The 23,426-nt window shown below is 40.0% G+C and overlaps 1 protein-coding gene and 1 long non-coding RNA gene across 2 annotated transcripts; one reads left to right on the top strand and one right to left on the bottom strand.

Moving 5' to 3' along the window:
• Window positions 1-23,426, bottom strand: LOC124880638. Its single transcript, XR_007041395.1, has 3 exons — window positions 23,415-23,426; window positions 11,452-11,456; window positions 1-218 (listed from the first exon to the last, which is right to left on the bottom strand). It is a non-coding gene; the product is annotated as an uncharacterized LOC124880638 (long non-coding RNA).
• LOC124880569 (sodium/hydrogen exchanger 9B2-like) lies at window positions 9,746-18,918 on the top strand. Its single transcript, XM_047385818.1, has 13 exons — window positions 9,746-9,865; window positions 10,142-10,244; window positions 14,986-15,156; window positions 15,262-15,404; window positions 15,487-15,614; window positions 15,690-15,771; window positions 16,259-16,352; window positions 16,427-16,533; window positions 16,608-16,757; window positions 17,123-17,231; window positions 17,391-17,527; window positions 18,288-18,462; window positions 18,680-18,918. The coding sequence occupies exons 1-13, from the start codon at window positions 9,857-9,859 to the stop codon at window positions 18,763-18,765; spliced, it is 1,494 nt and encodes a 497-aa protein (XP_047241774.1). The 5' UTR covers window positions 9,746-9,856; the 3' UTR covers window positions 18,766-18,918.

The following is a 23,426-nucleotide window of genomic DNA, read 5'->3' as shown; positions in this document are numbered from 1 at the left end:
TGACAGCTCAGAGTGACGTCATCTCCCTCCATCACAGGGAGGACAGGACTCTGCAGGATCACTGATCCACCTCAACACAGAGACAAACTACAGCATTTCATCCATTTCCACACAGCTTCATCAACACTAACTCCACAGTCTGATCTTACCAGAGACAGTGAGCTGGATGCTGCTGCTGGCTGCTCCCTCTCTGGACTCACACCAGTACACTCCAGTGTCTGATGGGTACAGGTAGCTCATGTTATAGGTAGAACCAGCTGGTTCTCCCCATCCATCACATTGAGTTCTGGTTTCTGTTGTTGTGTTTCTCCTCACAGTCCATCCAGCAGAGATGTTGTCCTCCTCACAGCTCAGAGACACAGAGTCTCCTTCAAAGAGTTCAGATCTTCTGGGACTCACAGTCAGACCAGCTGCTGGAATGAAACCTTCTTGTTTATCAATAATGTCAAAGATCCACATTTATGCAGCGAAATCAAAGCTTGGAGCTCAAAGTTATTTTAAATATGGACAAAAACACTGAATATTTGGGTGTAAAACAGGAAGTGAACCAACCTTGGTTTGTTGTGCAGCTCAGCAATAAGGTCAGAACTAAGAGGAGAAAAATCATTTTGATTGAACTAAATCATTAATAATTCCTCACATGAAGACATTTTACACCTCAGATAGTTTCCATTCATACCATGTTTCCCAGTCAGTTTCCCAGCTTCTCCTCCACCAGCTATCATCAGAAACCCAGTAAATGTACAGAAAGAATCTCTACTTACAGAGCAGGAATCTGACAGATGTTTGCTTCATGGTGTCTCTCAGAGCTCTGATAGATCTGTTCAGATATAATCAGAGACTGAAGGTTAGACCTTCCTCTTCCTCTGAGGAGCAGCAGGAACCTAAGGTCTAATGTAAAGACATGTACCTCCACCCAGATGGAGCTAGCTGTGGGTTAGGGGCATCGTGACACTTCCTGTCCTCCTTTCTGGCTGTGGTTCATTGTGAAATTATTTGTTCCTGTAGATTTTCTTCACTTGATCTAATTTCTCTTCACTCTGACGCTTGTATGTTGTTCTCATCTTTATAATGAAAACAGCCCAATGACAATGTTGGGCTTCAATGGGCTCCTGCCTGTCGCCCCCTATTGGTGAAACTAGGCAAAGAACAAAACAAAGTACAAAGCAGAAGATTCAGTCACACGATAGATAGATAGATAGATAGATAGATAGATAGATAGATAGATAGATAGATAGATAGATAGATAGATAGATAGATAGATAGATAGATAGATAGATAGATAGATAGATAGATAGATAGATAGATAGATAGATAGATAGATAGAAACGTTCTTTGTAACTAGGGACCCCAGAAAGATAATAAAAAGAGAGGTGCAGACAGATGGTTTTCAGAGCGGTAGGAGATTTGTAACTGAAGCACATCTCTGTCTGTTAGAGATAACTGCGAGTAAATAACTAATTATTTGTCTTTCTCTTCTTTTGTGATGTTATAAGTATTTTAGGTTGTTTAAACCTGACATTAATTTGGTCCTTCGAGAGCCGGATTCCAAGTACGCCTGATGATTCCAGTGGGTTGGTAGATTCCAGTAAAGACCGTGTGCACGGCAAGTCTTAATCAGGGAGACTCACAGACCCTTTCTGGGACTGGACCTCGGCCCGCCCGCTGGGGTCTGACGGCTGACGGAACTCTGAGAGAGAGGAGAAGACAAAGTGGTGAGTTGAGTTTGGATTAAAAAGTGTGACCAATGACTGGGGGTCATTGGGTGAAATAAAACCCTGTGAATCCTAGGCCCTAACAGGTACAAGTAGGACGGCGGAGTCCTGAAAAAGTGTTAAGAAGTAATACAAAAAATTCAGTTTTTTCGGGACGGCGGAGTCCGCGTTTAAGTGTTTTAAACAAAAATACTAAGAAAATTCCACGTTTAAAATGTGTACATGTGAGAAAGGAATGGAGGATTTAAACCACTAGGTTTTGCCTCATACCAAAGCAGTAGGATTGTAAGTGACTAACTTTTGTGGAAGCAAAGGCAAGAATTCTCCACTCGAAAGAGTTGAAGTGAGAATTACCACAAAAAGGATATTTTTCTGACTGAGCAGAATAATCCAGTATTTAGAATACCCAAGGAATTGATATACCCTAACCCTATATATAAAAATGGACAAAGAAGGTTATGAGGATGTAGATTATTGGTTAAAAGTAACTAAAAAGAGAGAGATGTGATGCAGGAGATAAGAATGGACGTTTTTGTGGAAAACAGAAAAGGTCAGAGGGCTAAGAAGTAATTTTCGATGGATTTACAAAGTAGAATAGCAGGACAAAAGAAAGTGAGTAAAAAGAGCAGGTGGAAAGTTTTTGTTTTGTACCAACGATCTGATGAGGTTTGACAGGATTGGATGGACTAAAATGATTCCCTTTGGTGAATAAATCCATCCCCACCATGGCTGTACCTCATGTATGTTTTATTTGTGTTTATTTTTTATTGTTTGAGACGCTGGAGGCTGTTGATACAACTTGTCATGGAGGTTCATGGCATGACACGGTTTTTTCTCTGAGTAACCTTAGAAAATATTTTACTCTTTTTAACAGCAGAACAAACAGAATGAGGGGATTAATCGATAGGCTTACAGTTAGATACAGACGCAGAGCTGACTACACAGAAATAGCCAGAGTGAAACAAAAAGAGGAAGAACCTTTTGAAGAATATAGGATTAGACTGATAAAAGTGTTTAAAATACATAGTGGTCTACAAGAAGATGAAGACGAGCAAGGAGCTTATTGACAGCAGTTAAAAAATGCACTACATGCTGGTTCCAGGGATGCAATTAATACCTGGATAAGGAGACATTTTATAGGGTTCCCCACAGCAAATCTAGAAGACTATGTTGATCATGCCCTCCATGCAGGAAAAGTCATGAAGGATAAAAAACAAAAAAAAGATAGTCAACACCTTTTTTCAGCAAGAAGAAGAAAAAGAAGAACAGATTTATTATTAAAACAACAGAGGAAGAGGAAGATTTAGAGGCAGAGGACAAAACAGCAGGGGTCAGAGAGGATGAGTGAGCAGAGGAAATTACAGACAATACACCTCAGGGTGTTGGTGTTGTGGGAAAGAAGGACATCTGATCAGAGATGGTCCTGAGAGGAGAAATAATGATTCAGCATATAACAGTAAGGTCAGCTAGTGGGAAATTAACACAAGTCTGTGAGTCTGAACCAGTTTGGATAAGAGATCCCAATGGACAGTCATGTCAGCTCTCTATTCTAATGTTCCCTGAGTGTCCGGTGAATCTATTGGGACGAGATGGATTACTACATCTGGGGTTAGCATTAATTAAGACCTCAGAAGGACATATTGTAGTAAAGAGAAAAGCAGAACTCAGCCAAGGAGATTATTTTGTGTTAAAAGGAGTAGGACCACCTTATTACCATTATTCACTGGATGTTCTGAATAAGCCACCCCTAGACATAGGGACAGCTTTACTAACAGAAGGAAGAAATGTCATAACTCGACTACAAGATCAGATGACACCAGATGATCTACATATTACCATGTGGTATAAAAATACTCCTGGACCAGATAAAACTTATGAAGAAGCATTAACTAAAGTAACCCCTAAAAAAGTCATGGTAACTTATGTTTATACAGATAGGAAGAGTTCGTCAGTTGCTGAAGTAGTGTTAGAGGAAGACACTAGGAAGCTCTACAACATGTGGACACCTCCACACATATCTTTATTCAAGGATAAAGAACTCAAGTGGCAGGACATGGGAAGAATAGTGCAGAGGGGAAAAGATGCCACAGACTGGTTTGCAACATCAATGAATACAGAAACTAGTGCATCCACAGGATTAACTAGAAAGTTATTATTCTGGACAGTGACAGTACAGGAAGGAATACATTTACATACAAAGCATCAATGAGAAATATTCCTTACTGAACAGGAGGAACAGTTCTTGAATGAAGTCCCTGATAAGTTATGGTCAACAGATCCTACTGATGTGGGTTTAGTAAAGGAGCATTACCTGTCTAAATTAGAGCAAAAACAGAATACAGGCCCAGAGTAAAACAATACCCTTTGAAACATGATGCACGTGAAGGAATAAAACCAGTAGTAAAGGATTTAATAACTGCAGGGGTGATAATAAATACGAGGATTCACCATGTAACACACCCATTTTTCCAGTTAAAAAACAAGCTCCATCAACAGGATGGCGCTTGGTACAAGACTTAAAGGCAGTTAATAATGCAGTTGTTCAGAGAGCACCGTGTGTTCCTGATCCTTATACATTATTAAATTCCCTAAGACCAGATGCTAGAATATTTACTGTAGTTGATATAAGCAATGCATTTTTCTCTGTACCTATAGATAAAGATAGTCAGTTCTGGTTTGCATTCACCTTTGAGGGACAAAGATATACTTATACCAGACTACCTCAAGGTTACTGTGAAAGTCCAACTATATACTTTCAGGTAATGAGTGCAAGTATGGCCAAGTTTGACCCTCCAGGAGGTAGTCAGGTTTTATTATATGTTGATGATGTGCTATTAGCCTCTCCTGATGAGGAGACCTGTAAAAATGATACAATAGCATTATTAAAACATTTAGCAGAAGGACACAAAGTAAAAATAAACTTCAGTTGTGTAAAAATGAGGTTAAATACTTAGGTCATAATCTTAGCGCAGGGGGACGCACAATAGTAGAAGAAAGAAAGACTGCAATATTACAAGTTCTAAAACCAGTAACAAAAAAGCAAATGATGTCCTTCCTTGGACTAACTAATTATTGTAGAAACTGGGTGCCAAATTATGCAGAAATAGTAGCTCCATTAAACAAACTAACGTCTGAACTGAAATGGAGTGTAGAAGCTGAAGATGAAATTAACATGATTGTCAAGAATTAGCAGAAAAAGAAGCAAAAACTAGAAGTGATTTGCTGGATCACGAAATAGTTTATGTGAATGATTTCTCCAGAAAAGATGAGAGGGAAGATACAAACAGGATATGCATTGGTGACAATGGATATAGTGTTAGAAAAGATGCAACAACAAAGCTCACTACAGGAGATAGCAATGTGGAAAACATGGAGCTGAATTAAAAGATGAAAACTATATTTGACCAGATAATAAACCTGTCCTACCAAATAACCTATAAATGGAAGCAATATTTGAGCCATCGTGTTTCATAATGTCTCAACAGGGGGGAATAGTAGGACAGATATATTAATATTATATAACATATGGATTTAATTCTTAATTCTCATTAAAATTTCTTTTTGTAAAACACGTTTAACATGTGCAAAACATAATCCTCAAGGGAATTTAAGACCACGAAGGGGACAATTTTCAAAACCAAGATACCCCTTTCAAACAATTCATATGGATTTTATTGAGTTAAACCACAGTGAAGGGAAAAAGTTCTGTTTAGTCATTATAGATGCATTTTCTAAATGGATAGAACTATTTCCAACTAAACATTACAAGCACCTCAGGGTTAACACCCTATGAAATGTTATGTGGAAGACCATACAGATTACCACAGTTAAAAAATAAGTGGGAGTTAGATGAAGAAACTAACCTAGCTGATTATATGAGGAGTATGTTAGAAAAGTAACAGAAACAAATTCAAACTATGAGGAATGTTTTATTTCCCAGAAAGAAAACTAACTAGTGAAACCAGGAGACTGGGTGTTAATAAGGAGTGTAAAGAAGAAACATTGGTATTTCACCTTAGTGGAAGGACCCATATTAGGTATTATTAACCACTCCTACAGCAGTAAAAATAACTGAGAGATCAACCTGGATTCACCTTATACATTGGTAAAAAGGTCATTTCGGTTGAAAGCTCCGTCAGGGGAAGTGATTTATAGACTGATAATAGGGTGGACCCAGACATTTAGAGGCTGGAGAGACCTGAAAGTCAGTGAAGACAATTAAGACACTGGAACCATTTAGAGGAGTGAAAATTTCAGCCAAAATGACTTTTAGATGGATGAACAATGCTTTCTGTTGATGGGTATTTATATTTTTTCTCATATTGATTTTTTTGTTTTTCTGGTATTTCTGGGAACCAGTCAAGATAAATTAGAATATAACAACATCTGTTATGAGTTATATGAAACAAGTAGCGCTAAATCAAGGTAGGTAAGATAACCTAACTATGTGCACTAAACAAACTTCTTATACTTATGGTATTCAAGTGTGCATGAAATCTAAAACCATAGCTGTGGTGCTGATCCCACTCATTAGCTTGACCAAATGAGGAAGGAAAGGACAGGATTATAGAAGTTATAAATGGTACTTAACTAATGATAGAAGAGACACCTCATGGTCCATGATGGTAGCTGATGAAGGAAATAATTGGACACCAGAGTGGTGCACCACTGCTTATGCTAGTTATTAAAAGAAGTTGTTTAAGCTCCATAAAACTGATAATGTAATCCAGGTAACAAAGCGAAGAGAGTGAAAATTATGTTAGGAAAGTTAACCACAGATGACTAAGTTCCAGGTTATTACAGGAGTATCAGGAACAAATAATAACTGGTTATTGATGGTAGAGCAAGCGGCTAACATGACTAAAAGAGATTGTGTTGTGTGTTTGGGTTCAAGGTTTTTATTATAAATAATTCCAGCTGTGATACCACAACCCTGTGTGATGGAAATAATTAATCAAACTATTTTAATGAAATGTGTCAGCACTGGGATTCTGTTTTTCCTGTAACCACAGCAGATAAGAAAAAACCAGTTTTCCATAAGTGAGTCACCACTGGAAACTATATATGTATAAATATGACAGAGAGAGGTAATAAATTAGGAAATCTCACTGCAGTATGGTGTATTACAATTGTATTTTAAACCAGTCTCTAGAGGAGACATTTGGTGGTGGTGTGATGACGACAGGTTGTTTGATTGATCACCTTCAAAAGTAACAGGACTCTGTGCTCTAATTACTTTATAGTTATATCCTATGTTAGTAGATGAAGTAACAGATGGACTATTTAGTGTTAAATCCACATGATTGTTGTGATAGGAAGTGCAGAGCTGCAGCTTGGCAGACTGAGGGAGACTCTAAGTACATAGATGCTATAGATAAATATAAATTAACTGATCAAGTAGTTGCAGGATTTGAATCAAGTATCTGTTGGTGGTGTACGTTGAACAGAAACGTAGACAGGATCAACTATATTCATTACAATGTACAAATCTAGGAAATTGGACACAAAGTGGGTTTGAACTGTCCATGACTAATTGGCTTCAACTTCCCTGATAGCATTCCAGAATAGAATTGCTTTGGACATGTTGTTAGCTGAAAAAGGAGAAGTTTGTGCCATTTTTGGAGAAAAATGTTGCACATTTATACCTAACAACACTGCTGCTGATAGCAGCCTCACTAAAGCCATAGAAGGTTTGAGATCTTTAAAAGGCAAAATGAAGGAGCATTATGGAGTAGATACCTCGATGTGGGACTCCTGGCTGGATGTGTTTGGGAAGTATAAAGTTTTAGTATCATCAGTAATAATTTTCTTTGCAGTGTTTGCTGCAATTTATGACATTGTGTGGATGTTGTTGTATTCCCTGCTTTTGTACTCTGTTAACCGTCTTCATCACCACAGCTATTTCTCTTATGGAAAACAGAGTTACACAACTCTATCTGTTACTTAAACATCAGGATGATGAAGATGATGAGGATGGGACTGACCACTTTTCTGACCTGTACCCAGATCCATCTCTATATGATTCTGTGATTTAAATGTCAGTAAGTATCTCTGAGTATAATTGTCTTTGTACTCATGAAAATAATCTTACTGTTAAAAATCAGAAAGAAGTGACTGTTAAGTGATATGAGAATATGAGCAAATATAAGATAAAGAGGGAGGAAATGTTGGAATAATTGAATATAGATTTATCTTATATATTCTCCTATTCTTTAACTTGACTATTTGATTTTATAACCTTTCATAATGTTTGTGTGAATAAAGGATGTGATGAGTTTGTCTGCAGGCAAAGATCATAAGTGGAGCTGAGGAGGAAGCAGTCATAGATGAGGAGGTCATAAAGATGAAGGCTGATTGTGCTGAACAGAAGACACTGATCTTAAGATGGGGGAGACTGTGGAAGTGTGTTGTTACAAGATAATGGTGTTTATGACCTGTTTATGATGCAGCTGTTTCTCCCATCCTTTAGAGAGTAATGTTCTTTGTAACTAGGGACCCTGAAAAATAATAAAAAGAGAGGAACGGACAGATGGTTTTCAGAGAGGTAGGAGATTTGTAACTGAAACACATCTCTGTCTGTTCTCCTCGCAGTGAGTAAAGTAACTAATTATTTGTCTTTCTCTTCTTTTTGTGATGTTATAAGTATTTTAGGTTGTTTGAACCTGACAAACACCACAAACCATTTTTCCAAGGTTCTTAGGTAAACTGAACCAAAATGAACATACACTTCGCACACGTTCAGTGCAATAAATTCCTCTCCAACACAAAGATAACACAAAATCAAATACTCAGTCAAAACTGTGTTGGTGGGTTTTTAATAACTGATAAAAATAGCCGCCCAACCTAGCAAACTCAAAGTAACAATAAAATGGCATCTGAAATAATTGAAACGAACTTCAAATTATGTTTTCCCTCAAGACTGGACAGATGTACTCACTTCACCTAGAACTTTTGGGCAGTCGGGGTGTGGAAAATGCTCCAAGACGTTAAATGTGAGCAGCCACAATGGCGCTGGCACAAGGTCGCAAGCCGCGTCGTTAACGTGGTTGAGGAATGATGGACAGGATGTCTCCTCCGGCTGGCAAAAAGAGCGGTCTGTACACAGCTCAGCAGCGCGTCACGCTATTGGTCAAAACGCTCCGTAACGTCGTCAATTGGATAATATCTTTCAGGAGAGGAGGTCCTACCAGAAAACAAATTTTTCTTTTCTTCCAATTTGAGGCTCTGCAATTCAAAATGTCACAGTGAAAGACTTATAAAGCGCGTTTAAACAGTAAACCAGCAGTTCAGCTCTAAATCAACAACCATCACACCAACTGGAGATTTAAGGCACATAAAGGTGGTCTGATTAACAGAAATATACTCTACTTTTTCTTTTTTCTGTAAATAAAGAAACAGAAAATTGAGAACTATTAAAAACAAAAAGGATACTATCTATTTGTTTCACTATTTTGTCATTTGTAGAAATTAAATGTTTATTATAAAATGTTATTTTAATTTTTTGGTATTTTTCTGCTGAGATCTCCTCTTTTTAAAACATTTGCTGTTGACAATTTTACAGTGGACCATATCTTCTTTTTACATTTTGCTGCTGTAAAAATGAAGGCTTGTGTTTGCTTCACAATCAACACGTCTATACCGTAAATCTGAATGTGCACAACTCCATAAGCTGCAGTTTTACCCAAATAATTCAGTAAAATTTAAGGTTTTTAGATATTTCTATCATTATAGTATTTTCTTATAAAATGTATGCATATTTATTTGTTTTCACTTTAAATAATTCTAATTTTCACAATTTTCTACAGTAAAATTAAACATTGTTTTCAAGTTTCCCAATTAACTGTTATTTTATGTATTTAATACAGGAGAAGAACATTTTTGTCTTTATGGTCTTTTACTGTTGCTATTTCATGGTCTTTTGCTGTATTTTTTACTGACTTTTTTTTTTACAATGTAGAAGATTCTTCGGTTATCTCCAACCTCTAACAGCTTAGAACATGTGCTCACCCACATTATGGGTCAGCTGAAGATCATTTACCCAGAAAGGTTGGCTGTCTGTGTGGTCCAGGGACAGAGCAAAGTTCAGGATAACCAGGAAGAGAGAGAGATCAGCGTTCTTCCTGACAGACGAAGCAGAAGACATGGACAAGGTGAGATTGAAACCCTCTGAGATGTTTAGCAGACATTTGGACACTTGTTTTAAAGACATGTGTACAGGTGAACTCTGCAGTCATGTATGAGGTCTTCACAGTCTAACGGGGACTGTTACTAAATACTTTGAAGTCATCCATTAATATTGATTATTATGTGTGTATTGTTTTTATACCTAAAGATTTCCTAAGAGGCATCTTAGTATTTGGGTGAAGAAAAGATAATGTCCAACTTTACAGTTGTTCTGTATTGTCTCTGTCCTGGTTTGTCTTCAGATGAAGATGTCAGACTTGTCTTCGTTCTGCTGTGCAACATGTATTACTCTGAAGGATCGATGTCCACGACCAAAGGGACTTATCAACCTGCTCCTTACAAAAGGTGACAGCCACCCACTGTTGCACAGACATTCACCACCACTGTTAGACCTTCACTGTAAGACCCTCACTAACCCCTACTATAAGACCCACTGTTTTTCCACAGAAGGAACTCTCATTTTTAAACCAGTTCAGTTTGGGTACCTTCAAACTTTGGTGTTTGTTGAGGACCAATGTGCGTTTCCACCAGTTTTGGAAACCAAGCATGAGTCATCAACAGTGGGTGTTACACAACTAGGGGGGGAAAGCTTGGTAGCGAGACAGTGGAGCTTGCTCAGCTGTGTGCAGTCTTCATTGGTTCCCTGTTAAATCCAGAATAGAATTTAAAATTCTCCTCCTCACATATAAAGCCCTTAATGATCTAGCTTCATCATACATCAGAGATCTGATTGGTCCATATGTTCCTAACAGAGCACTTTGTTCTCAGACTGCAGGTTTACTGGTGGTTCCTAGAGTCTCTAGAAGTAGAATGGGAGGCAGATCCTTTAGTTATCAGGCTCCTCTCCTGTGGAACCAGCTCCCAGTTTTAGTCCATGAGGCAGACACCCTGTCTACTTTTAAGGCTAGGCTTAAAACTTTCCTTTTTGATAAAGCTTATAGTTAGACTGGCTTAGGTTATCCTGAGCTATCTTCCTTATTTTTACCTCCATCTTCTTCCCTCCCTGTTGGATGGAGTAAGGGGGAGTCAGGTTTAGCCTAAACCGACTCAGTTATGGTTGAGGTCCAAACACACCCTCCATTTCTGCTACCTGTATGACCTCCTTCTCTTTTCCAATGGTTATAATCAGTCTGACAGAGAGAGGTATCCCAATCCTTGTGGTTTTTAGTATAACAATGACCATCAGTGGGACCCTTTGTGGGGTTCCTTGAGACGACATTGTTGTAAATAAGCGCCGTTTAACTAAATAATCTGAACTGAAACTATCTCTGTAGTTATGCTGCTATAGACTTAGGCTGCTGGAGGACATAACGACCACTTTCACCCTCTTCACTACATTCTCACACTACTCTCCAATTTTGCATTATTTGCTGTTATTTCAGCTTTTAACTTTGTTCTCTCTTTTCTCTTCCTAGAAGCTACACCTGGCCTGACTCTGTGTCTACCTGTGACACCTTTCTGGAGAGGGGAATTGTCCAAGCTTCTGCTGGCAACAACTTAATGCTCACCTTCTACAGATAATCCACATGGCCCTGTCTTTCAGTGTTTTAACCCTTTCTCTCTCCTAGACATGGCTACTGACTGAGCTTCTACTGTACCTAACTCTATGTTCTCTCTTTCAGACTCTAACCTTGAAAACTGGATCAGAGTTTATCTGTTCTTTCTTTCTAGATGAAACGACTAAAGGAGCTACATCCATTAACATTTACTTTTCCTTCCCATAGAAAGTACTCCTGGATCAGTGCTTCTGTATTCTTTGTGTGTCTCTGCTCTGTTCTCTCTAACCCCCAGTCGGTCGTGGCAGATGGCCGCTCACACTGAGCCTGGTTCTGGTTCTGCTGGAGGTTTCTTCCTGTTAAAAGGGAGTTTTTCCTCTCCACTGTCGCTACATGCATGCTCAGTATGAGGGATTGCTGCAAAGTCAACACCAGTGACTGTCCACTGTCTCTACATGCTCATCCAGGAGGAGTGAATGCTGCAAGTCACTGACTGGATACAATCTGCTGGGTTTCCTTAGATAGAAAAACTTTTTATCCAATTTGAATAAATAACTGAATCTGTCTGAACTGTTCAATGGTTACGATTAATTAGAATGTATGAACATGACTGTTGTGAAGAACCTTGAGACGACATGTGTTGTGAATTGGCGCTATATAAATAAACTGAATTGAATTGAATTGAATTTTAAGGCATAAAGGTCATCCATAAACTAGACCTAATAGTGTGATCTCCTTAAATAAGGACTCTGTGCCAGAAAATGCACAATGTTACATTTGCATATGTTCAGCATCTTCAATTGTAACAGAAACGAGTAGTTATACAATGCATGTTTACTATGTTTTTTCAAACATTTTAATTTTTATATGGTAGGTCCTTTTTCTTCGCGGTGGGGCTTGTTGCCTCTACTCTCTGTAGCTTCGAACGCCCACAGGTGGCGTTACAGTTCATGCAGATAACCAAGTATTCTGTGCTGCCTGAGTTGAACCAGAGTTCATGCTTTTCATTGGTGGAAACATGCCTCATCGGTTCGAAATCATGTCTCGGAACTGGAACGGGCTCCAAACTGAGTTGGTGGAAAACGGGTTTGTAAGACCCACTGTAGGATCCACTGTACGACCCCCACTGCTATAGCCACAGTGTTGTGATTATTATTATGATTAAATTATTTAATATTAGTACTAATATTTTAATATTGTTATTAAATAATAATTGGGTCTGTTCAGTGTTCAGTAAATAAGGTGCCAATAAGGAGTTGGCATTAGGACAATAGAGAAAGGGTAGAATCGAGCTCTGGCATTACTGAACAGCAAAACTCTGCACATACATGGAATAAATTCACACAATTTCTTAAAACACAAGAATTTATTAACAACAATAATTCAACGAAGTCAAAGTCAAACATATTTCAATCAACAAACTCTTTAGTATCCTAGAACAACCCAACTCAACTACCAAGCAGAATGACTGAATAAAGAAATTGAAGAATTATGCACAAATGAAGCAAGGGAATCAATTAAAATGGTTAATAGCCCTGACCAATGAAATAAATATTTACCTTTCAATGTTATTTATGTTTGAGAACCAAGGATTATCTTAAAGAACCTGGAAATGAGGTTAGATGAACCTTAGAACTAATTTAGAACAAAAATTGGTATACATTCAAATAACTATTCACAATGAAAGATCAGATAAAACATTATTTTAATAAAATTAGATTTAAAAAAATTATTTGCTGAATAAAACCAACCTTCTGGGTGACTAATTCTCAGTGGTGTTTTATTAGCTGCCTTTATTTAGTGCAATAATATTTAAGAAAGTATTTTGAATAAGAACCAACAAATGTTCTGGATAAAGGATTCTTGACTGGTCCTCATCTGCTGACGAAGAAGCCTAAGGACTCATAAGATGGCGGCAAGTCACGTTTTACTTTAGCTGTTAATGGTTGGACCTAACAAAAGGGAAGCCTATAGCTTTCTTAAAGTCAAACATATACCTTTAAAATACCATTAATAAAATAATGAAAATGCATAGGTGTTGATGGCACGTTATGGCCGATTATTGTTAAAAAACATCCTTTAAATAAAGTTTGTCTTAACTTTAAAACACAACATAGAACACATCAGCAGATGAGCAGCTAGTCTGTTAGCTGAGTTTTCTCAACACAAACAAAAACCAATTTCATTAAACAAACATTATTTAGATTATTTAACTCTAAACTAATCTCTGCCCAAACACTACCGCTTACGTGAACCGTGCTGAGGAAAAGGTTTCCTGGGCTATTAGTTGAGGGAAGCAAAGCTATCATCCATGTGTGGACTGAACAAAGGGACTAGCGTTGCAGTTACTCTCTGTAGCTGGGGGGTTAGGGGGTTTGAAGGCTGGTTAGCAGGCCCAGTCGAACTGTACGATAAAGGTACATTCGGCTACATCAGTGGCCGTGGCTGGGTAGCTCCCGCTACCTGGACTGCGGTCCCGTTGTCCTCTGTCGGGCCAGAAAAAACCGCTTCAGTTCGAAACGTCTCTTGGGAGCTTCTGTAACTTCTACCGGCCTCAAAGGAAAGTCAAGCTACGCTTGTCTTATTACTCCCTTTATGAATGAATGCCTTTTATTTTGAACAGCAGATCATTACTTAACTTTGTTGAATGATCGATGTGATCAGTCACTTTGGATCCAAGTTGAGGAGCACCTTCTGGCCACGCTGTATCCCTCCCTTAGGGAGCTGCAGCCGGATTGAGGCTGCCATGTTGGAACACGGCGTTGTTGTTTAGCTCTGGCTCCTCCTCTTCCTGCGTTGAGCAGGATGTGGGTTTGTGATTTATTTTGAAAGGTCCAGAAAAGTTTTATTATGTGCAGTTCAGAGTCCATGTTCATCTATGTTGTAACCCATGGCTGGGGTGCCAACCACACTGTAAGACCCCTTGTCATCTACAAAGATTAACAGGTGGATAACAGGTGTAAAAGTGGTGGAGATCTCCCTGTTTAAATGAGTAAATTGTATGTGCTGCCGGCTGTCACCATGGAGTGTTGGAGAGCAGAGCGGCCTTAAAATAAAGATGAAGTTCCAAACCTTGGAGTTAGAGGTAATAATAATAATAAACAGCATTTATATAAGTATCTCAAAGTGCTACAAAACAACAGTAAAAACATTTAGAAACGTGAAAATACTAAAAGCTACAGTTAAACTGTGAAATACTGATAACAAAACCTAGAAAAGACTTGCATCTAAATAATCCAGCTCAAACATCTGGATTTACCTCCACCAACTCATTCATGCATTCATGTTATCTGATATAAGAGCTCTGGAGGAGGCTGAGGAGCATCTCTCAAAGACTGAACAGAACCATCGGTCCTGACTCTTCCCATAGATCCAGTCCATAATAGAACTACACAAAACGGGTTCAAATACTTTTATCAGGTCCTGCAGAGTTTCAGGTCATAAACCAAGGAATTTGAGCAAGGCACTAACATTTTCCTTAGAAGATCAGACCCTGATGAAATCTGTATTGCAGTGATGTTGCCCTTATAAAAATATGGCTAATGTTGGGAATGACTGTAAACATGAACATGATTTTTCTTTGCCTGCAGTGTGTTTGTTGGCTCTGCTGTTTGGAACGGTCTGGTCCATAACTGGACGGGAATGTTTACCTGGAGGGAATCTGTTTGGGATCGTCATCCTCTTTATGTGCTCTGTTCTGGGAGGGAAGCTGCTGGGAATGATCCAACTGCCGACCTTGCCCCCCTTCCCTCCACTGCTTGGTAAAACCCATCATTCAGACTGATTCTAGTCCTAATCTGCCATCATCTGATCCCCTTGGGCCCAAAGGGGCTGCGGCACCAACCGGAGTGTCCATCTGTTTGCAGGAATGCTGCTGGCAGGCCTCCTGTTGCGTAACGTTCCCTATGTTACCGACGCCGTCTTCATCGACACTCATTGGTCAGCAGCTCTTAGGAACATCGCCCTGTCCATCATCCTGACCAGAGCCGGACTGGGCCTCGACCCCTCGGTACAAACATTAAAGAACCTCACTGCACCGTCTCCATACATCCTGGTTCAGCTTCTCATATTTCAGTTTTGTGTCCTTGCAGGTGCTGCGCCGTCTTAAAGCGGTGTGTGTCCGTGTTGCGGTCGGCCCCTGCATGGTGGAGGCCTGCATCGATGCTGTGGTTTCCCACTTCCTGCTCAGCCTGCCATGGGTCTGGGGCTTCATTCTGGGGTAAAACAGGCACACATTCATAAACCTGAAGCGTTGTGTAAAACCTGTAGAACTGAACTGTGTGTTTTTGTGTAGCTTTGTACTGGCAGCAGTATCTCCAGCTGTTGTTGTTCCTTCAATGCTGCTCCTACAGAAGGAAGGATATGGAGTGGAAAAGGTAACATCATGATTCTGTAGTATGTATGTAAACACATTATTTTCTATCAGGCGTTTTCTGCATTTTCATCAGGTTAAGGTTCTTTGTACATTCAGTTATTTCTGTTTCATGTCATTTCCTGGTTTCATGCTACTGCTCCTCACACACTAACCAGCTTTATTCAGTCCACCTGCGTCAGTCTCCCTGACACACCTCACACAAGTGTTCGCCTTTTATTATTAAACTTTTTAACTCACTGTGCTGCTTCTGCCTGTCTGTCTGTATATTGGATCCAGCTCCAAGTTCCTCCTTGATTCTCAGGAACAGCTAAATGTTGCCACCATAAACCACTGAAATGACATGAAGGTTGTTGGACCTTCCGCATAGATTGCTAGAACTGTTTCTGTTGACTGATGAGTTGAAATAAACCAGTAAAAGCTGAAGGTAGCATTTTAGGTCTTTAGTGAACCAATGAGGAGCAGAGATTTAAGGCTTGTGATCCTTTCAGGGAATCCCAACGCTGCTGATGGCTGCTGGGAGTTTTGATGGTATTCTGGCCATAACAGGATTTTCCACCTGCTTGGGAATTGCCTTTTCCACGGGTCAGGCATGCCTCCTTTAATATTCTGCTCAGTTCTACCGTGTTTCTTTACACATGTTGTGTATGTTCTTCCAGGTTCTACCTGGATAAACATCCTCAAAGGTCTACTGGTAGTGGTTGTTGGGATCGTAGCTGGACTGATCCTGGGCCTGTTCTTGTGCCTCTTCCCGAGCAATGACCAGGTCCGACATCATGAATAATCTTTTAGAATAATAATAAATGAAGTAGTCTCTGAAGGTGTGTTGTCTTTCTGCAGGAGGACCTGGTGCTAAGGAGGACTCTCATGTTGTTGGGTCTGTCCATATTTTCGGTCTTCTTCAGTAATGTTATTGGTTTTGCTGGTGCTGGTGGTCTCTGTACGTTGGTACTTTCCTTCCTGGCTGCTCTGGGGTGGAAGACTGAGAAGGTAATTCACATCCAGGTTTATTTTTCTTCTGCTATCTCACATCTAAAGTATTATATCCTGGTGCTACCTGCTTGGAACCATCTACCCACCACTGGAGTCTCTACATTCCTGGAGTTAAGGTAGTTTATCTGCTCATGCTCTGCTGGAGGAGACCATGGAAATGGTAGGAATAAAAATGGAAACCAAGAAAGTGTCTCCTCTTCATGTCCAGCAAAAGTATTGACAAATAGTGATCATACCTGCACACTCTAACCAGCACCTGTAGCTCCTGACTGCAGTCACATTCAGTCGCAGACCATTAAAATGTTCTTCAGCTGCTTGTAGGACTGATAGACGCTGATAGATGAAGCTAACTGTATCTCCAGGCTCCAGTGGCAGCTATGGTCGGTCGGTCTTGGGATGTGTTCCAGCCTCTCCTGTTTGGTCTGATTGGAGCTGAGATCACCATAACATCCCTCAGCCCCAGCACTGTGGGTAAGAACCTCCCAGTAAGGACATCGGTCAGGATTATGAACTTATTGCTTCTAATCTGCCCAGCATCACTTCTATGAATGTCTGTAATGTTCCATGTCCTTGCCTCTGAGGAGGCTCCTTTACCCTAAAGTCCTCCTGATGGTTCGTGTTTCTGGTCAGGTCTGGGCATGGCCTGCATTCTCATTGGTCTGGTGATCCGTCTTCTCGTCACCTTCCTGCTGGTTCATTTTGGAGGTTTCACACTGAAGGAGAAAGTCTTCATCGCAGTGGCCTGGCTGCCTAAAGCTACTGTACAGGTCTGTTAATACTTATACTGACCTCATGGAGTACATTAATTACCTCTGAATTCTCTGGAGCAGTTGTTCTGGAGTCACTTGAATCAGGTGTGCTGGAGCAGAGACACATCCACAACATGAAGTGGGCCTTGAGGACCATGGTGGAGAACCACTGGTCCAGAAGATGTTTTAAACTCTTAACACTCATGATATTCATGTCTAGCTGTGATATCCACATATGACCAAAGAGACCAATGAACCCTGAAATAATAAAACCCACTGAGGCCCAGTCAATGATTGTCTTATTACAGTGCAATAAACCCAGCTGATGGAGGTGTGACTTTGAGAAAGTGTTAGTAATAAATTAACACATTTAACAACACACATCCCTTTCACAACCAATATTTAAAGAACTTTTCATTTATTTTTATTTTAATCATAGCAAACAGAATATTTAACCCCCTGAAGTAACCTTGAGTGCTTCATCTTCATCACCTTAAAGAACCTGAAGCACAACGACACAAAACGTACGATTAAAACAACTTTAATCCTAGAAATCCTCCTGAAGCATCAGGTTCTCACAGTGTCCCATCATGACCACATAAAGAAGCACCAAATGTTCCTTATTTACATTGGAAGGACTTAGGTAGACCCCACCAGTGGTCCATCACAACCACTCTGCTCCAAAATCGTAAAGTTCTGATGTTTAGAGGCAGATGTTGACCTCCAGGACCTCCCTGATCAACAGGAGTTTAAAAATGTCTCTCTGTCCTCCCACCAGGCTGCTATTGGCTCCAAGGCGTTGGACATGGCGAGGGAGGAGGGGGACGAGACCTCGATCCAGTTCGGTCTGGATGTGCTAACGTTAGCGGTGTTAGCCATTCTGACCACAGCTCCAATTGGTGCGCTGGGAATTGGACTAACTGGGCCGCGCCTCCTGACCCGTTATGTCAAAGGTTAGTACAGAGTATGGAGGTTAGGTCTGGTCCATTGTTAGTTGGTACTGGTCATTAAAAGGTAAGTCAAGAACCAACTGGTTACCATCACTGACCATCAGGTGTTTTACTGATCTGAAAGAGAAAGAAAAGTGTCACAACAACCCGATCTATGCTCTGATGTACCTTCTATCTTCACCTACAAGATGTTTATGTAATTTTCTGTAAATCCCAACAGATGAGACAGAGAGGGAAGCCTCGCCCATCAGTCCAAACAGACCTACTGAAGAAAAAAACCACGTGACCATTGAGAGCAGGATGTGAAGCTTCTGACTGATCCACCGACCGTCTTTCAGAAGCTGCATGTAGCTGCAGGACATTTTCATCTGTTTGTTTAAATGCTTTAGATGTTCAAGTTTCTCCTCAGCTGAGATGTTAGAAAAGCTTCTGCTAAAGATGACGAACCAAACTACTTCAGCTTTTCTTCTAGATGTTTGAGATTCATTTGTTTCACAGAACGATCTGTAAGACCGTCCTAACTGAGCACCTTGGGTTTATTATTGGGTGTTTCTCATTGTTAAAGTTAATTAAACCTTAGTAGAAACTCAGGGTAAAACCAACCATGTTCAGACAAGAGGATCAGTTTGGTGTTTCATTGCTGGGGAACCTTAATGAGGTGGGTTCTGGTGCAGATGGTACCTGCAGGTATTTAGAGGAACCGTTTCTGGGTCAGTGGCTTCAGAAACTCTGTCCACTAGGCCCACAACAGCTCATGGTTTCTGTCTCACTGCTGTGGGTCTAAGCCGGTCTCCACCCACAATCACAGGTTCTCCATGTTTGTTAGGATCTCCCAGAGACCTAAATGTTAAGATGAGAGGTTTCCTGCACAGCTCAGACCTAACCGCTGCTTTGACTTCTTCAGCACATGCAGGGTCTGCTCTGAAGTCTGTAGCAGGTCCTGAAGGTTGGATACCAACTTCTAAGTGAGGATCAAAGATGGCTACCATGGGTATTATCTGAGCGGCAGCTGCTGAGGCAGTTTGATGGTTTGCATCTCATTGAATGAGTCACACTTTACTGTCCAAGCTCTGCAGGTGAAGATGTTTCCTCACTGGAGTTAGAGGTCAACTGTGTTCTCAACCGTCTCAGATTTAAACAGAAAGCATCATGAACCCCCTTTCTGAAGTTCTTTAACATGTTGCTTGACCAGAAAGCAGATGGAACATCAGAGCAGATCCAGCTCCTCAGATCCAACCTCAGCTGTCCTGTTCCATCCCAGGAAGGAAGACACGTCACATTTCAGAACAAGATATGACAGAAAAACTGTAGGAACCACCGTACAGCAGAGGACAACCTGGTATCTTTTCTCAGTTGGCTCCACAACCTTTTAAACATTGAATCATCACCAAGACATCTGACATGTCACTCGGGTTGGTACCACATATGTGACAGAGACCTACTGGACCAAATGGGTCGGCAACATTGAGGACTGAAAAGACTCTTGGTTTAAACCTGATCGTCTTCCTGCAGCTCATCAACATCTTTAAACTTTGAACAAACAGAGAAGTGCATCAGACCCCCAGCCTTTAGACACGCACACACACACACACACACACACACACACACACACACACACACACACACACACACACACACACACACACACAGTTTCCTGTTTCTTTGTAACTACCATAACTCAGTCTGTTTTCCACACCAGCCACCACACGCAGAAACCACAGAGTTTCTTAGAAATCTATAGGAGCTCCTGAGAGCTGCACAAAACTCAGGCCCCTGATCTGTTGCTATGAAAGAGGTTTCTGATGTTGTGGAATTTTCTTATCAAAGTGGGTAGAAGTTGACTCACAAGAAGAGAAAATCCGGACTTTGTCTTTATAAGTTTTATTCAAAGGCATTCAGCGTTTGAAGACCCTGACACTGAGGTTACCCAGTGAAGCAGAGCCCTGATCAACATTTACACACAGTATTTATACCAGAACATGACAGTGTTATCTCAACTTCAAAGAGTCTGTGTTTTATGGCCCAAACCCTTCTTGAGTTCAAAGGTGACAAGGTTATCTAGGAACAGACCTAATTGCCCTTCCTGACATCGTCCTAAAAGATGGGTCTTAACCATTAAACTTCTGATAATGGCTTTTACAGCTTCTTCCTCTAACACAGATGTTCTGAGGAGTGAGATAAAAAAGGTCATACACTTTGGAACACTTACTGCAATAATTTCCATCACACTGACCTCTTCTGATATCTGCCTCTGATTTGCTGCTAAATGACCTCAACTGAACACAGTTTGGACCTCAGATTTAGATTCAGTGCAGACATGTTTTTACCAGGTGGACCTGCTATTCTCAGCCAAAAAATCTTTACTAAAAACACCACCAGCATGAGTCTTTGACAAAGGTTGTAAAAGCTTAAAACTTTGTTTGGTAGATTAAAAATGTTACTCTTGTTTTTACCATATGTAAAGATGAATTCTGTGTAGATTGTTCTGGGCATAAGGAAACAGTCACTCTGAGCAGCATGCAAGGCCTGTCTGGGAACAAGTTAGATAAGGAAAAGTTCTTGGATTGAGGAAAGACTAATGGACTGGTTATTGTAGAAGTGAACTTGTAGGTTGGCTGGAAATAGTCCAGCTGGAAAGAATTATGATATCTTGAATCCTGCCAGGTCGCTTTGACAGTAGAGTTCAGCGGTCCAGATAAGCTAATGAAATTGTTGTCAGGTTCACACAACCTAAAATACTTATATCATCACAAAAAGAAGAGAAAGACAAAGAATTAGTTATTTTACTCGCTGCGAGGAGAACGGACAGAGATGTGCTTTCAGTTACAAATCTACCGCTCTGAAAACCATCTGTCCGACACTCTCTTTTTATTTTATTTGGGGGTCCTAGTTACAATGAACGTTGCTCTCTAAAGGATGGGAAAAACAGCTGCATCATAAACAGGTCATAAACACCATTATCTTGTAACATCACGCTTCCACAGTCTCCTCCATCTTAAGATCAGTGCGTCTTCTGTTCAGCACAATCAGCCTTCATCTTTATGACCTCCTCAACTGTGACTGCTTCCTCCTCAGCTCCACCTTTGATCCTTGCCTGCAGACAAACTCATCACATCCTTACTCACACAAACATCATGAAAGGTTATAAAGATCAAATAGTCAAGTTAAAGAAAGGAAAATATATAAGATGAAAGGAAAAATATAAAATAAAAATTAAATACAATTATTCCAACAATTGTTATGGCACAACTGTCACGTAGACCAGTCTTGATATCTTCCAGATATGACTCTATTCTTGTTTATCCCTGTAAGCACTGCCAAGAGTTTAGTGTCCATGCTGGATCCCTGCATAACAAGGTGTGTGTGTCTAATTGTACTATGATGTGTTAAAAAGAGCATGGACTGTTGTTTACCAGATATCTGTTCTCAGGTCAACTCTAACGCTTGCTTGGCAGTGTGGCTCAGTTCTCTACATCTCACCCTGTGCCTGGGGGCTGCTGCTCCTTCTTTGCTGATGACCTACCTCTGTGCGGGGCATATGGCTGCCCTGGGGTGATGCAGTGTGCACGCAAACGTTTTACTTAACAATAATAAACTACACAGAACTAAAAAGCTTTTATGGTTTAAACCAGAGCGATGAAATTTAATCACATTCAGCCTCAATAACGTAACACACCTCAGAAAATGATGGAAACTGTGAAACTTCCTCTGTTTCTGTCACCTGTAGATGGAAATGCTCCTCAGTCTGAGCGCTGAGGAGCATATATGCATGAGAATCATCTAAGGGACACCTTCATTCTCACTGAGAAGAAAACGGTGTTGGATCAGCAGATTAACTCCTAACAAGTCAGGTTTGATGGTTCCTAGCTGGAGACAATCACACATGTCCATAAATAGCTGCTAAAGTTGCTCCTAACTGTGGAACGATGGCAGCTTTGGTTCAGCTGGATGACATCACCAATGGAAGAAGTCAGAGATCCTCCTGACCTGCTGGTACATGATGATGCATGGCTCATCAGCTGGTTTAGATTGTCCAGGACAATCATCTTGGAGCTCTGCATGGAGCTGGCCTCAACGTTACAGAGGAAAACCAGGAGGAACCATGGTTCTCTGGTACCAGTTCCAGTTCTCTCTACGGTCCTTTCAACCACTGCGGTCACGCCAGCCAACGCTAGCTCTCTCTTAAAGATTAGATTTGTGCATACAACGTGCATTACGGTGATGGAGCAGAAAGGACCCGATCCTGGCAACGGTTGACCTACAGAACATTTACATTAATTGCATTTTTACAACTTTCACATACTTGTTTATATAAAAGAATACATATTTAATAATTTTACTGTACAGTAAACAACACAATCTCTAACTATATAGATGTTGGTTAACAAGGTTCTAAACATAACTGAATGCCTTCAACATTCTGTAGCTTTACATCGTCATAAAATGCTAAATAAAGGCAAATGAACCAGATACTGTGTGCCACGGTTGCATTCAAAGCTCAAACGCTGATAATTTAAAGAGACAGAACAGCATTATATAAGCATAGCAAAAAGTAGTATACTTGAAGATCATTTTATTAAGTACACTTGAGTTTAAGTATAACAAGTATACAATTGACTATGTACTTGTAGTGTACTAGAAAGTATACTAATTGAATACTTCCTCAGACTAAATTGGGACATTTTTAAGTTTATAACAGTATACTTTAAGTATACTGTTACAAGGTCATTTTAAGTTTACCAAATTATACATTAAAGTATGCAGCAAGTACACTCATCTATATACTACGATATACTTGTAAGTTTGCTTAGCATATTACTTGTAGCATGCTATTTATATAAAGAAATACATTCTTAAAGTATTCTTAAAGTTGACCCATATGTACACAACACCACGATGTTTAGAAAATCACAAGACAAAATCTTGAGAACAACTTTCATTTATTTATATAACACTTTAAAACATAA

This window comes from Girardinichthys multiradiatus, chromosome 14 (genome assembly GCF_021462225.1).
Source record: "Girardinichthys multiradiatus isolate DD_20200921_A chromosome 14, DD_fGirMul_XY1, whole genome shotgun sequence".
NCBI classification, from domain to species: domain Eukaryota; kingdom Metazoa; phylum Chordata; class Actinopteri; order Cyprinodontiformes; family Goodeidae; genus Girardinichthys; species Girardinichthys multiradiatus.
This window is presented reverse-complemented; position numbering and strand designations above follow the sequence as displayed.

Excerpts from the sequence above, each read along its gene's own strand:
- LOC124880569 (XM_047385818.1), top strand. Across the intron at positions 10,245-14,985 it reads CAACCTGCTCCTTACAAAAG|TGTGTTTGTTGGCTCTGCTG; the intron begins GTGACAGCCACC and ends CTTTGCCTGCAG. Across the intron at positions 15,157-15,261 it reads CCCCTTCCCTCCACTGCTTG|GAATGCTGCTGGCAGGCCTC; the intron begins GTAAAACCCATC and ends ATCTGTTTGCAG.